We start from the raw sequence: 16,100 nt of genomic DNA, 5'->3' as shown, positions 1-16,100 counted from the left end.
CTCACATCACTCCATTATTTTGACTGAGTTCAATTTTTGCCTGAGGCTGCCCTCTAATTAGGTGGGTGTAGTTTTGCAGTTACAATTAAATGTACCCACAATGAATTACTAGCTATTATGTTCATGAACGAAAGAGGGCTTGAAATGTTTAAAGTATTTCTAATAGCAGCTATGGTTCATTTCAAGAATGGAATTGGGAGTGTGAAATAATGGCAGAAGTAACCACAGAAATAAGGCAGTATTTTAAGAAAATGTAGATAAGAAGAAAAACAGGCTGTTAATGTTAAATATGGTTTCCAAATATTTCTCAGTCAAAACCCACCTGTCTTTCAAAGTAACACTGAACAACTGAAGCTGTGAATACATACAAGAGCAGCCTGTTCTGACAGAGTGCACATGGGGAAATACCCTTGGGGGTGTGTATTTGTTCCACTGACCTGTTACAGACAGGTGAGACACTGCAATGGAGTTGCCACCATCAGCCCTTCCAACAGGCTGCTGCTGAGAGGAGCTTTGCAGAACCTCGGGGTACTTGGAGCTGGAGTCTCCCCTGATTATTCTGCAAAACTGAGGCCACACATTTTCTGCGTGACAGACAGCAGGATGTGCCACTGTAGCCCACAATTCTCCTGACAAGGTGACGTCAACCAAAGTCCATGGAGTTTGTTATCTCCATGCAGAAAACTGTGGGAGAAGCAGAAGAATATGCCACTTATGAATTGGGGAGCATTGTCTGTGTTCTGATTCTGACCCGGAATAAAACACTAGCCCAGCCAGGGAGAAGAGGGAGAAGAGTGTCAGTGACAGGGTCTCTCAGGAGGACACAACTGTAGCTGACTGACCATTGATACAAGCACCCCTTCCCACTCTTCCCATGGACGGTGCTCCCTCGCATTGCCCACTTGTCCTGGAGTCAGGCCAGGCGTTGGGAGCGGGAGCGTGACCTGGTCTGTGGGCTGGAGGGGATCATGCTTCACATCTAATTCCTATTCTCTGCATTTCAGGCCCAGCACTTCCACCTGGCCACCCCAGTGGTGCTGCTGTGATCCCTGCTTCATCTGGGGGGCCCCCACCTCCGCCACCCCCCCCAGTCCCTCCACCGCCCATGGGAGCCGCGCCGCCCCCGCCGCCCCCGCTGCCAGCCGGTGCCGGCCAAGGGGCCGGCGCTGAAGATGGGTCAGTGTCAGGGCTCGCAGCAGCTCTGGCTGGTGCCAAACTGAGGAGAGTTCAGCGGGTAAGGAGGTGGCCCTGGCACTCCCCGATGGGCTCTTCTCTGCTGCAGGAAATCCTGGAACAGCTTGGTCTAATAGTCTGCAAACGCAGAGGGAAACGTGATGAAACATGCTTCAGCTGGCCATTGGGTGAACTTTTAAATGTGATTTTGCAGTGCAAATAAAGCTGAGCAGGAAATGTTGAGTAGTGTTTACGCTCTTCAGAATGTGTAAGTTAATGGCTGTGACTTCTCAGGATTTCATTACTTCCACATAGTCCACCATTGTACTATGTGTTAGTGTTTTCACTCATTTTAAGTGGTTAAAAACTACAGTATATTTACAAAGAAACAGTGTAGACTGCTGAAGCCTGGTCAGTAGCTGTCCACTAAGGTAAGGGTTGCTTAACCATGTGTAAACATAATTATGAACAAGCAGCACTGTGGGTTTTTTAGTCATTTGCCCACATATTTGCGTCACCCAGATCTGTCTTGGTTTTAGTAATATTCCTGTGGGTCTTCTCCCCAAGGCAGAACACATCCCACCTCTGGTTTTGGGCTGTGATTATGATCACTGTTCCTTACACTTGGGAAAACTAAGGGTGTGGTTGTAAAGCAAACCTTTCATTAATTCCAGTCTTGGTTTCTCTCTTAAGCCAGAAGATGGCTCAGGAGGGTCCAGCCCCAGTGGGGTCTCTAAGAGCGATGCCAATCGAACAAGTAGCGGAGGAGGCGGAGGAGGACTAATGGAAGAAATGAATAAATTACTGGCAAAAAGGTTTGTATTTACACCCCAAGTAAGCCCCATGAGATCTGCAGCAAGTTGTGGATGAAGGTGCTGCCATTTTTGTGGTTAGCAATAGGTGTTTCCTTGCAAGTGGGCAGGTCCTGCACTGATGTTGCTCACCACTTTTAATGTGAAAGGCATTGCATTGGAAAAATCGTCTGCCTTGTCTTAGTGTAAGATACTACACATTTTTAGACCTAAATTTTTTAAACTTACAAATAGTGAAAGAAAAGGATGAATAAAATAATGAAGGGTAGGTACAGTTGTAGAGTGCACAGAGATGGAGTTTTTAAATAATGTTGTCTTAGTATAAAGACAGTTCTCAGCTCAAAAGAGTTGATTTCAACTTTCCTCCATGTCCTGTTCATTTCAGAAGAAATTCTGAACATGGGCTATGGATCTAATCCTTTGAAAAGTATTAAATAAATAACAACATTCTAAAAATTTCCCAGCAGTATAAAACAGCAAATAGATAATTTTCTCTCTTTTCAGAATCAAAATTGCTTTTCAGCTCATAATAGTTTTTTACTGGTTCTTGGCCTGCTTTGTATCAAGAATGACATTCCCTAACTGGAAGTTGTCTACAGGCAAAGTAAGGATTGGTGACTGGATGCTGGGGTAACTAGCACTGTCCAAGCAAGCAAGCTGAATGGACACCTCATATGTTTAGACTTAGAAATTCTGCACACTTGGGTGGCTCTAGTCTAAATTGTACTCCAGCATGGCTTTTCGTAGTAGGATTTTGTGTCTTCAGATATTTGGGGTTGAATTCCCCTGGTATCTTAACAAAAGCACTTGCACTGCCATGAGCATTGTGTTGCCTCTACTCTGAAAACTGAGCTCCAAATCTTTTCCCAGGGAGCTGATAGCACAGAGTTGTCCCCTAAATTTTTCTTCACAAAGCTGTGGAAGTACCTGGAAATACACAAGTGCCATTCAAGGGTGCAGTCTGGGCACATGCTGTTAAGCTGATACTGAGAGGATTTCTTTTGGCAGCAAATTCCTTTTTATGTGTGATGACACAGGGAAAGGAAGAACCTGGAACTGTGTTTCAGGTTGTTCTTGCCTGCCTTATTTGCCTGGTATTACCAGGAGATTAAAAAAACATGTTGGTTTGGTTTGAAATTGAGCATGTTCAATACAGAAATCAGTTTTGAGCATGGGATCTCAGGGGCCCATTTCTGAGCAGTAAACCCCGTGCTCAGAAACAGGAATATGTCTAATGCTCAGTAAGTAGTGGATGAAAACATTTCTGAGAGCTCACATGCTATAAAATCTGACTCTCTAGATTCAGTGGGCCCTGTGAGAGCAGCCCTTTGCCTCAGGACTAAAGTGCAAACAATAATGAGCCCACAGACCATTGTCACTCCCAGCCTAGTTACATTTGTTGCAGGACATAAATCTAACACTGGTCTCTCGCCCTGGCAAATATTTCCCTTGCTTAGATTTGTAATAATTACAACTTATTTTTGTTAGAAGAATCAAGTAAATATTAGAGAAAGACCAAAAAATTATTAGGGATCTAGTAAAATTGTTAATGCAGTTGAATATCTGGAAATAATTCCCACAGAGCACTGTGTCCTACAGACACATACTGCTCAGTGTATTTGGTTTTTTTTGTCAAATTTTCACCAAATCCTCCAAGTTGTGTTTCCAGTGAGGCTTTTCTCGGAAGCCTTTCTTAGTGCTTCCTGAGATTTTTTTTTTCTGAGTTGAATTTTGCTCACTTCAGGACCAAGACTAAATTAAAAACCTGTCATATTGCTGTTTTTAAAAACAGGGCAGTGTTCACAGGTGGGCAAGGGTAAAGTTCAGCAACACCAAAGTCCTCATGGACACTTGAGCTGTAGTTCCCCTAATGGTCTAAAATGGGAAAATGGATTTCTGGAGCCTCAGCACCTGGCCCCCTGGAGTACTGTAGACCTAAATAGGGCTTAAAAATCAAGAAATTGGTTTTCTTTTCATCATCCAGTTTCGCTAATGCCCAAGAAGTTTTGCCATGCATATTTCAAAAATAGACAACCAACATCTTTGTTTACTGTCACGTCCAGTTCCCCAGTGGATGGATGGCAGCTCTCTGCCACTTCACAGAGAGTTTTGCCTCTCCTTGGGAGGCAGAAATGAGTGTGTGTCTCAGGTCCTTACTCAGCTGTGTAGGCAGCACCAACACTGCTGGTCCTGGCACTACAGGGCTCAAGAACTCTTCTGCCTTTGAAGTGGTTTTGAGACAAAAATTATTTCCTTTTGTTCAACAAAGGCACTTGAAAACCAGGGGGGTGGGCTGGTTTCCTCGTTCCTGGTCTCCAGCCAGAGCTTTCCCACCCTGGAGGCAGGAAGGGGTCTTGGCTGAGCAGAAATGGTGCCTGATCTCTCCCAGTGACAGTGGACTTTTTTGACAGTTTTCCTGTCATTTCAGAGCACTGCTACAGCCCTTTCTCTGTGCAGGATCAGGGATGTGGGATATAGGGCAGGTGACAAACTGCCACTGGAGCAGGCTGAGAGCAGTGTCATCACTGCAGTGCCCACCTGAGCCACCTGCTGTGGGCAGGGCAGGGTTGGTCCTCAGAAACCCCTGGTAGGGGCTGAGTTGTTCCTCCTGTGTAGGATCCAGGAGCCAGGACTTCCTGAACCCTGGAGAGAAGCCATCCTTTTCTCACCCAGTTTCATACCCAGCTTCACTTTCTCCCTCTCATCACATTTCCTTATGCTCTGCACCCTGCATTCTCCTGTTAATCACCACCTCATAATATTGCCCCTGAGTTGTATTACTGGGATCTGGATTCTTCACCTCCACCCCAGCCCTACACAGCCAAAGGCATCCAGCCATTGTTATGCTTTCTGGGATGAGCTAAATAAATAGTAACTCCCACCAAAGTCTGAGTCTTCCTGTGAGGATTGTTTCTAGAGGGTTGACTGTGTTCTATCTCCTGTTCCTTTGCAAAGGAGGAAAGCAGCGTCGCAGTCAGACAAGCCAGCTGACAAAAAGGAAGAGGAAAGCCAAAATGTAAGTGAAACACTCCTCCCTGTTGTGCTCTTGCAGATTCCTTGTAAGCCAAAGTGCTCATGCAACACAGGCAGTAACAAGCAGTGCTGATCCAGGAATAGATGGGCACATTCAATCCAAAGCCAAATGTAACTGCTCCCACCTTTCCTGCGAACAGCACCCTATAAAGAAGAACACCTGTTTCATTCATAGGAGAGGTATTGTCTAAACCAGGTTAATGAGCTCTATTTCATGGTCTAATCCCAGTGTTGCAGGGAACAGGAGATTCTTGCCCTGTAAGAAGGTGCATTGAACCTTCTGCCAAGTTAACCTGAGATAAAGTTCGTGTTTCTTATTTTATATTTGAGGCTTGAGCTAAGCTGAAGTGGACCATCAGCCCTGCAGTGTAACTTCAGATTGCCAACCTCCATGCAAAGCAAGAATCAGCTCACTTCAGATGCCAGAGTGCACAGAGAATGTGCCTGGTGGAAGAGGAGAAAACAGTGTATTAACCATTAGATCATGCAGAAGTCAAAATATGTGTCCATGATAGCTGCATTAAACTGAGATAGAGTTTGGACAACTTTGGGGAACTTTGATTAATTTCTCTTCCACAAAAGCAATTATACAAGTGGTTTTATTTGACCCAGTCTGTGGACTGAACTTGATTCAACAATTTTGAGTCCAACATGCAGATGAAAACACTTTTTTACCTGTTGAAGCGGTAAAGTGTGGAAGATCGATCGTGTTCTAGGAGAACAGTGAACTTGATTTGCACTGTGTCCTTTTTAGTGTGATGCTTTTCCAGGCTGATTCCTCTTGTTAGCCAGCATCCTCATGAAGCCTTTCTGCCACGGCTGCAAGGTCATAAAGCATCCTGCGTGCCTCATATTGCCTGCATAGAGATGTTCTCTCCAAAGACAAAGCTGTTCAGTAGGAAATCCATTAAAACAATCTAGGTCTTGCCCCAAGCAAAAAGGTTTGTAGGAAGAGCAGGAATAAGCACTTTTCACTGTTTAGGGAGAAAAGCAGCTATTTTTTGCATGTTCCCCAAGGCATGCTTCAAGCGTGGAATTTGCCTGTTGAACCCGCTATGCAACCATTGCTCTTAATCTTGCCCCAGAGCTGGCTTTGAACCATACACTTGGAGATGAAAGGCACCATTTAGCTTCTAACTTGCCAGCCTCTGTTTTCTGTCCCTTATTCTCTCTCCTTGAAACTCTACATTAGTTTATATCCCCAGTCAAACTTTTCAATAGCACCAGTCTGTTCAAAAGTGTATTTTAGAGTGTCTGTTTGTGTCTTGAGTACATTTCATGTTCAGGGTATCCTCTTTCAAACTGGGTGCAATTCCATTTACAATGTAGAGCTGATGCTTTGCCTGAGTATGTTTTGAGGGTTGCTCGATAATATTGTAATGCCAAATATATGGATGAATGGTTTATGATCTGTCACACATAAATCCAAGATAAAAGACAAATCTCTGATGAAGTGTTTAGTCTTCTGCTTAAGAGGAGTACTGATTGATTTAGTTAACTTCTGTTAGTACCTGAACTCCTCTCTCTGGTGCTGGTGGCTGTCCTGGTGTGAAAGACTGGAATATGAGCAACTGTTCCTTTAGGTAACTTGGTTCCCACATCTCAGAGAGTTTCTAAATTTGGGAAATGGATGGTTTGTATTGAGGCAACAGCAGACAGCAGTTCAGAGTGATTTCACTTGGTTTGGTATACAGAAATAAGAGTGATTGAGTGTAACCATGAAAAGGTGTCCACTTTAACTAAAATAAAAAGGATGTATTTTGCCATCCAGTGTGAGAAAAGCCAAAGTTTAAATGGCCTTGACCCCATACCTTGGCAGCAGTGCTTGTTGGACAGAGAGGATTCTTACTTTTGTTCCACATGTGCTGCAGCTGTCTCCAGAGTAGAAGAGGATTGTGCACTTAATCCCCAAAACTCAGTAATGTCGTGTTTTTCTCTTTGTAGGATGATGCTAGCACCTCTCCTTCAACCAGTACACGAGGCTCTGCCCAGCAGCAGCAAAATTCATCAGGTATTAATATAGTTGTCTTTTTAATCTAGTCTTCTCCACCACTTCTAGACTCTGGGTTCATTGTCCTACTTCTGAGTGCAACAGCAGTAACTAACAGAAAAATTCCCAAATACCTGTTGTTTTTACAACTGTACTCAGCAAGAAATTACATGCTTCACAGTCAAGAAAATTGCAAGACAGACAGTTTTGTTAGACATGTAGCTGAGGATCTGTGTCTTCAACATTACGCACGTAAATCTTTTAAGAGAAAAAAAGCTGTATTATTTTACTTTTTGTAGTGCAGATGTCCTGATCTATACAGTTGGGGTTGGGAAGTCAAACTGCTGTTCTTCCTTAATCTAATAGTTTGTTGCAATAAGGCTGATCCTGAGAGTTCCTAGATGAAATTGTTTTTCCTACAATTAATTGAAATAACTGTCTGAGTAGATGAGCTGCAAGCGCTCACATTCATCCCTGCATCAGGCTTGGCTTTCACGTGTGCTGAGAGAAACCTCTCCCAAGGGAATGACTATTTAACCATTCCAGCTTCCTTTTGGAACAAAGCCATGATTTGTGTGCTTTGCAAGGGAAGGGGAGGAAGCCAGCAGAAAGGTGCATGTAAATGAGATCCAGAGATTTCCTGGGAGTGCCTGTAATTCTTTTAAAAGGCTTTTTAAGACCACACAGAGGAGCAAATCCTTGCATATAAAGTTGTCAAATCTCTGCAACAGTTCATTTTAGGGGGAGACTGGGATGGTAGGAAGCACTTTCAGCAACAAGTTTTTTGGGAATGTTCTGTGAGTTAGAATTGTACACAACATTAAATAAATTATCTGTGGATATTTGCATAGTGGGGTCTTACTGCCTTTTTTTACATACACCCACATTTTCTGCCAACTATGCAGACAAAAAACCTAAGACTTCTTAACTTAAAATATAAATAAATATGGTTCTGAATAAAGTAAGCCTTGCAGCAATTAGCCTGGATTTCCTAATAGAAATTATTTATGCTTTTCCTCCTACTGTTCCAGTTTAATTTCTTTTTAGTATTGTTTAACTATGTGTTCCCTAATTAAAGGGGTCACTAAGCAGGTTTTTGCTAATGATTTCCCAATAATGTAGGCAAATGCACTCATTCAGCAATCTCATTTTCCTCGTTCTTTTCCTAAGTCACTCATCCTCACTGAATGAAAGCAGCTGTATAAGACAATCAACTTCAGGATATTTTTATTTTTAGAACAAAAATAATAAACTTTTCATGCTTATTTTTCAGACTCTGGGAAGAAGCCATGGGAAAGGAGCAATTCTGTTGAGAAGCCTGTATCTTCATTACTTTCTAGGTGAGCTGCACGGGGTGTCGCTGGGGCTGGCCAGCAGGCGGGATGGTCACGCTGTCCCTGTGGCACGCGCACGACTCATATCTCGTTTCATTCCATTGCTGTAGAAATCCATCAGTGGTGAAGAGCTGTGAAGCTAAGAGCCCCACACAATCCCACGTGTCTTCTAGGTACTGGCTAACTGCCTGGCTGCTTAACTGTCTTGGCTTGTGCTTTGGCTCATCCCATCACTCAGCACTAGTGTTCGTCTTCTGCCACGTCTTTTACTCATTCTCTTGCAATCTGCTTTGTCTGTCGCTGCACAAAGGGTGAAGGTGTCATGTCAGAGGTTTGTTCATGGAAACAGCCCCTGCTCACGTGGGCATTACAGATGTTAATCACGCTGGAACCAGCACTTAAACCATCCGTGTGTGTGTGTGTGAACCAGAGACATGGGTCTGGCGGTACTGTGCCATGTGGAAATCATGATTTGGACAATCTTTCTACAGCAGGTTCATGGTGACCCTGCCAATAGGCAAAGCTTCCATTGCCCAACCTCTGCAAAAATTAAAAAGCAAAAGCAGAAATTATCTGAAGAGCTTGCAGGTGGGATAAGGGAAGTTATTCTTCTCCCCAAGCAACTGCAGTGGGTGCAAAAGAAAGAAGAGTGAAGCTTGGTAATAAAATCAAGACCTAAAAAGGCCCCACCACAGATAGATCTTTCAGACACAGAGGGCACAAAAACTAGCAGGTGTCAAAAGCCAAGAAACCTAAAGCAGGACTCCAGGAGTCCTGTCAGTCAGAATATCTGAGCTTCAGGATCAGCACCCATGTTTTTAATCACAGAGATTAAGTTTGATGTTGGACAGCTGGAGAGGCTTGCTTCCCGTGCTGCTCCAGGACCACCTGGTGTTACTGGACACTGAGATGGATGGATAAGCTGAATAAGGAGGTGGAACACAGCCTTACAAATCTTTAGTGTTTACTGCAAAGAGATGTCCCTTATTTTACATTGTTAGGTATACAGCAGTGCTGATAGTCTGGGGAGAGATAAGTTGCCAGTGGCAACTATCTGCACATACTTGCTGCTTTGTTAAAAATGCTGTAACATGTTCTGCCCAAACATTCAGAGGGATGTATCAGTGTTACTATAGCAAAATATCATTTTTTCCAGCTCACGTAAAACCAGTGAAACATGTTGGTTCTAGGAAATACATGAGCTTCAGATAGATAGAAAAAGACCATTCTTCCTCCTTGCAAATGGGAATGAAACATGGGCTATTTAAAGCAGCCATCACATTTCAGTAGCTATCTTTTATAATGGCATTGCCTCCTGGGAGGAGGAGTTCAGGGGGAAAAGATGCTTTCCTGGTTTAGCACCTGGAGTAGTGCTCAGCAGTAGTAGTGCTCAGCAGTAGTAGTGCTTGCTTCAAAGACTTCTGTGGGGTAAACAGGGCAGGTTTCTGGAGCTCTCCATGGTGACCTGTTTCCATTCCTGATCAGTTTGATGGCATTTGCATAGTTCTTAACTCCATTAGCTGTGAGATCATAGGACATAGGACACATGTCACGAGTTCCCAAGGGAGGGTTGCAAGACCAAGGAAGGGTTACAAGATTTCCCAAGGACGGGTTTCTGCCCTGAGGAGCAGCAGCATCTCCACCAGCTCCTAGTTTAGGCTCAAAGATGATGGCAAAGTTATTTGAAGCCTTTGCATAGCATGGTTAGTTTTTTAAATGTTTTAGAGTTACTGATTAAAAGAAAGGTAAACAGCTTCTGGTTCCTTAATTTATTTTATCAGATGTCATCACGGCTCAGCCCACTGGCTAATACCATGCAGAAAGCCTGATAACACTCAGGTGCACTAGCCATTAAGGCCAGACTGGTTTTGCTTCTGAGTCAATAAAAAGTGACTGTGATATACAACACAATCAACAAGCCACACCTGACTCATCCGGGTCTTCCAAGGAAAGGATTAGTGGGTTATTATTTTCCCAATTATATTTTTCTAAGTTGTAATCTACTATTACTTTAGCACCCAGTGAAAGCCTAGGTTGCCAGGACAGGGCTGCTGTACAGAAAAGAGACTGTGAGAGAAAACCAGACATGTAGCTTGCAAATTAGAAATGCCATATAAAACACAGCGTTTATCAGGCTTTATCCCCTCAGCATTTTCTAATCTGAAATCGTTGAGATTCCCAACACCAAAAAACAACAACAACAAAAAAATTCACAGCATCTTTGAGGGTCAGGCTGTGCATACAGGAGCAGTGCTGCTCTCTGGCTGCCAAATATTCCTGAGCAGCACAGTAGGGAGCCTCCTGTCCAGCACTTGAACACAGGTGCTCCTGCTCTGGGGTGGATTTCATCCACATCATCAGGTGGGTGCAGCTCAGCACACATTGCAGGGAACTGACTGGTTTTTTTCTGATTTTCTTCCACTTCTCAAGGATGAAGCCAGTGAGCAGCAGCAATGATGTGGCTATGGATGCCTTAGATTTTGATCGGATGAAACAGGTGAGTGACAATGTCATTTGCACTTTTAGAGATTTGGCAAGCTACCCATTTTCCCCCATGCATGCGCTGTACGAGCAAAACGGCTGTTCAGTCCTCTGATTTCCTCTACAACTAGGTGCCTAGAGAAGGGCTAGCTGGTGAGCAGCAAGAGAGCACAATCTCACTGCTATTTCATCATTATGTCTGCACAGAAATGTGCAAGTAAATATGCCAGCATCTTCTGCATCCGTGCCTGGGAGTGCAGACACAGCTGTTGTAGTGCTAGGCTCTGACCAGCAGTGGAGGTGGGGGACAAGCACAACCGTGTTAAACTTGCATTTTCTTCCACCAGTTAGAAGGAAATTCTGAGCAGCTGACTTGTGTTTTGTCTCATCAGGAAATATTGGAGGAAGTTGTAAGAGAGTTACACAAAGTGAAAGAGGAGATAATTGATGGTAAGAAAGAGAAAAATTATTATTTTTCTCATCTTTATGACTAATTTTCCATAGATAAGATGATAGGAACTGCAGAGAGTTCCCTGGTGTTCTCAGACTTCTCTGAACAGCTCTGATTTATACACACGTTTGAAGAACAAGCATCTACCTTATCTGAGCTCTGACCATAACACTGCATCCTTTACATCCTTTATTATGCTGTTGATGAGCATTTTTACCACCAGCCTATGAGAAATTTGCTGGCTGGTGTTTCTCACAGGTGGGAGGGTGAGAAAGGGCCTGCCTGTAGCCCATGGCACATCGATTTATCACAATCAGCAAGCGTGAAATCACTTGTAATTTGCTGGCAACACAGGTCTGGGATGAGGAGGGGACAAAGGAAGCTAACTGAAAATCCTTCCCAAAAATCTTCTGAAGAAGAGTTATTTCAGACCTTCACTCGATTACAGCTTTCCAAATAGCCACATACTTTTGTAATACATTGAAAAGTACAACAGCTGTACCAAATGTATCAGTACTTTTTAATAAATTGCTCTGCAGTTTACAACTGAAGGTATTTTTCAGGGCCATCACAGAAATACACAGCAAAATTCCCATTTGAAGGCCACATTAGGGCATACAGAGAGTCCACACCCTGCACTCCCCACCTTAGATTCACAGGGAAGGGGAAAAAGAGGAGACTATAACAGCTAAAATCCATTCCCTGTGCCCCTGCCCTAGATCTGTGTGCTCACAAAAACCTCAGGCAGTTTGCAGTTGGAGAGACCCTTGTCCATACGCTACTGTGCCAGCAGCTTGGTCCTCAGAGCCTCCCTAGTTCATTCCAGTGCAAAACAAGGCATTCACATACACCACAGATGCAACTTGTTACAGTAGTACTGCAGTTTGCAAGCCAGCAGCTGACTGCTTACCCTTACTCATCCTTTTACCCTCCACTCATCCTTTTACCAGCGTGTACTTTCTGCAACCTGTGTACTTAGCGTTTTCCATCACTCTGGGTGGAGCATCATGCACTAACTTTCTGGTTTGCTTTTCTAGCCATACGGCAGGAGTTGAGTAGAATCAGTACAACATAATGATTGCAAAGCATTTGGACGGTACTAAGAATGCTAGGAAGATTGGATCATTTCTAAGTGTACCAAGGTCATGCAAGATGGTGAGAGAGGACACCGGCACTGTCTTTGTTCTTACACCCTTTTTATTAGCAGACTCAGCACACTTTGAAGCTTGCTGCTGCCTTGGATTCGCTTCATTTTACAAGTCTTAATCTAAAGATTATTAAATTTTAAATTTCTGGATTTTTTAGATTTCATCTGACACTGCACATTGGATTTGTCAGCCTTTTTTGTATTTTGTATTTGCTTATTTAAATGTATTACCTTTCTTTTTAGTAGTAGATAAGAACACACGTGAACCATTTGCTTTTGATAGATGACTTCAAAGTAATTTTACTAGTAGTCTGCAATGTAAATGAAGATCCTTTGCCAACAGAAATGTATTGAGGCATCACCAGAAGAAAGAGACATGTTTAGTTGTCAGCCAACAAGTTCTTTGTCTCAGAGTTATCACAATATTAAAAAATGGTACGTCAGTGCATCACAGTATCTGTGTTCATATTGGTAATAAACTGTTTATTGTCCACACGGCCCTGCCTTTCTTTGTTTCATTTGTCCCTTGAGCTCCTGCCCTTCTGTGTCACTTGGTGGTGAGAGGAAGGTGGCTGAGACTCACTGTGGGGTAGCAGCTCTGCCCCTGCACTGCAGAGCACAGGAGAGAGCCTGAGTGTCCTGAGGCTGGTGGATTGGCAGCAGCCCTGCCTTCTCTCACAGGCAGATGTGGCCCTCTCTCTTCACTGGCTGAGCACCACGTCCTGCAGCCAGGCTGCCACAACCTCAGCAACTCCTTGCCAAAGCGAGTGAAGGACAGTGGCTTCAGGCTGTCCTCATGCCACCACTGTCTGTCCCACCACATCTCCTGCTGTCACTGAAACAAGCCACAGGTCCTATTATCTGCACTCCTGCAGATTTGCAGTTATAAAAGGGAGGTATTTGTGCAGAACAAGGCTACCAAAGGTATTAGGTGGATGCAAACTGAAATCCCAGGCACAGCTGACTAGGGACTTAAGGGGAGTCATTTGTTAATGGTGTGCAGGTCCTGAGCTTTACTGGTACAGGACACTGATCACTTAACAGTGCACAGCCAGTCCTATCATCCAGGCCATGCAATTGTTTCCTTTACAGCCATTCTTCCCACCAGAGCAATCTTGGGAATTTCTGCTTGACTTAATCTGGTGCAAGCTTTGCCTGGCAGTCTTGGTACCATCTTCTGGTAACCTCACACAAAAGCCAAGGGATTGGACTTCAGCTATTGAAATCTGCCAAGTATTTTCCAAGATTCTTTCATGTTTTCAGGCTTCCATAAAGATTTTATTTTAAAAGCCAGGCCCCGAGGATTGGTTTTGGGAGCAGAGCCTGATGCAGCATCCCAGGAGAGCCTGTGATTGTCTCCTTGCTGGTGGAGCAGAGAGCAGGGACAGCCAGGAGAGGGACCTGGACCCAGGAGAGGAGGCAGGATGAGTCCTGTTTGGCAGTCAGCTGTAAAATGTTACCTGTTTTGAGTTGTTCTTCAGCACTCTTCAAAGCAACCCAAATGCCTTTTAGAAATGAGTCTTTTCCACAGTCTGGTTAGACTGTAGATTAAATATGGAGAAATGGGAGAAATGTGAGTTTAATGCAACAGTGAGCTCCAGACTGAGACTGATGTTTGTTAGCTGTTTAAGGCCAACTGAAGGCAAGAGAGAGATTAAATAGCAGGATAAAGATTTCCACATGGGAACTAAGCAGGCACACACTGCTGTGCACCACACTGCAACAACCCCAGGACCACAAGAAGGAGCCATCCCATTATGAACCCGGACAAGCATCGGCAACAGCAGAGATTAGAATGCTCTGTTGCATAAATCTCTTACAGTAACTCATGCATTTCCTAATTATAAACCCATTTAATGGCATACCTGATAACAGCAAGTACTCTTCAAAACTGCTGCTGCTCAAGACCACATCTGTTTTAATAATCCTAATTTAAGTTCTGGAAGTTGGTGCTTGGCATGGTTCACATTTTCCCTTGGAATGTGGCATTCTGCCTAAGGTCAGCAATAACCATGTTGTACAGCTTGGATATGGCCCCTGTGTTAACATCAGCCAGCTGCTGTTAATGGGATTTTCTTACTTGCTTCAATTACCTTTGCAGGCCTCATGTAATTGCAATGAAATACGCTGAAGTTTGCACAGGGCCACTTAATAGTGGGAGCAAAGTGTGTGGGGTGGAAGGTGAAGGTTGGCTGACAGGGGCAGGGGAGCAGTGCTGTTACCACTAGCACTGTGCCAGTTCCCAGCCTTCAGCTCCAGTGACAGGGAAGTGCAAGGTGCCATAGTTCCAGTAGTGGCACTACCAGAGGGTTCTCTCCTCCCAGACAGTAATTCAGATTGCCAGCTGCCTCTGCAGAGAAGGGTGTCCTTTCATACTGGGCTTGTTGAGCCACTGCAACAGGGCAGGCCACAGGCATCTTACACAGCAGAAATCTAAGGGGACATGACTCTCCAATCCTTCCTATCATACAGCTATTTGCCAGAGCCTTAATGTGCCCAAACAATGAAGGAGATCTAAAGCCATTTTTAAGCAAAAGGAATAAATCTATACATAGCTCTTAACACCCTTTTAACCCAGACCTATATGCCCTGTAGTTCTGAAAAAAACCCTCCTGCCAACATTACTGGTAGTAGCAAAGACAAGTGCCCATGGAGAGAACAGGCTCACAGCCTGCTCCAGCAGCACCCCACACTGGAGCTCAGCTCAGATTGCACATCTGCAGGCACTGCAGGCTTCCAGCCACTTCCAGTTCCTGCTGAGATGGACAGTGCTGAGCAGGAGGGCTGTGGGGCTGCAAATTGGGGACCATGATGGAAATACTGATGGGAGGCAGGTGAAGAAGCAACTGACAATTCTGGTTGGCTCATTTACACCAGAGCCTCTGTGTCAGGCTAGGTTAGCAGTCCACAGCAGGTGGGTGACTGGATCACGACACAGCTAAGGGAGCTACAGCATAAGGTCACTCACCAAAGAGGATAAGGACAACAGTCAAAGTGAGGAAAATAGCATAATCTTTATTGTGGTTTTTATATTAACTTATTAAGTTGGACAAGAGAGTTCAGGAACAGCTGCTAAAGACAGGGGAAGTTGAACATGTGATAAGAGTGCCAGCAAATCTTAAGTAAATTAATAAAAAACTGAAATTCCCTGACATGAGCACTGATACAATGGTAATCCTGATACAAAGGAAGTTCCTGCACCAGCGCCTCTTCCTCTGGGAGAAAAGCAGCTTTAATAATTAAGATATAATGTCTTAAGTATGTTCATCACTGAGGAACCAGTAAAAGCTGAAGTGCTGGAAGAAGCCCCATTCTTGCTCTTTTTATGTAAAAGCACAGTATTGGTGAAAAAAAACAGTATTGGTGAATAAACTGCTCTATTATGAATGATCTTGGTCTGCTGAGCAAGCCTGAGTATTTATTTACCCAGCTGCCAAAATCACATGGGTGAGAAAAAGGGAGAATTGGGAAATGAAAGAGGAACCCAAATTGCTGCAGGTTAGCTCAGCTGCCTAGTGAACAGACAGACTGGCTCACTGGACCCAGTGCTGCTGAAGGAAGGAACAAAATTGTGTTTAGTAAGGTAATCAGGCTTCCCAGGTCTAATCACATAATCTGAGGGACCAATGACGCTGCACAATAATCTTCTTTGTTACAGACATGAATTTCCAGAAGAAAA

At 43.9% G+C, this 16,100-nt stretch overlaps 1 protein-coding gene across 6 annotated transcripts in view; it reads left to right on the top strand.

Moving 5' to 3' along the window:
* Positions 1-12,916, top strand: part of EVL (Enah/Vasp-like) — a 117,571-nt gene extending 104,655 nt beyond the window's left edge. For 3 of the 6 annotated variants that reach the window (XM_033062731.2, XM_042779392.1, XM_033062732.2), the window contains exons 6-14: positions 1,005-1,234; positions 1,867-1,988; positions 4,941-5,001; positions 6,963-7,029; positions 8,282-8,348; positions 8,453-8,515; positions 10,773-10,839; positions 11,216-11,273; positions 12,312-12,916. In XM_033062731.2, coding sequence (XP_032918622.1) covers positions 1,005-1,234; positions 1,867-1,988; positions 4,941-5,001; positions 6,963-7,029; positions 8,282-8,348; positions 8,453-8,515; positions 10,773-10,839; positions 11,216-11,273; positions 12,312-12,349 — 773 coding nt within the window. In that variant the 3' untranslated portion in view covers positions 12,350-12,916. The remainder of the gene's footprint in view (positions 1-1,004; positions 1,235-1,866; positions 1,989-4,940; positions 5,002-6,962; positions 7,030-8,281; positions 8,349-8,452; positions 8,516-10,772; positions 10,840-11,215; positions 11,274-12,311) is intronic. The other 3 variants (XM_033062733.2, XM_033062734.2, XM_033062735.2) reach the window with 3 other exon arrangements.
* The last annotated feature ends 3,184 nt before the right edge of the window (positions 12,917-16,100 follow it).

This window comes from Catharus ustulatus, chromosome 6, assembly GCF_009819885.2.
Source record: "Catharus ustulatus isolate bCatUst1 chromosome 6, bCatUst1.pri.v2, whole genome shotgun sequence".
Classification (NCBI taxonomy): Eukaryota; Metazoa; Chordata; class Aves; order Passeriformes; family Turdidae; genus Catharus; species Catharus ustulatus.
This window is presented reverse-complemented; position numbering and strand designations above follow the sequence as displayed.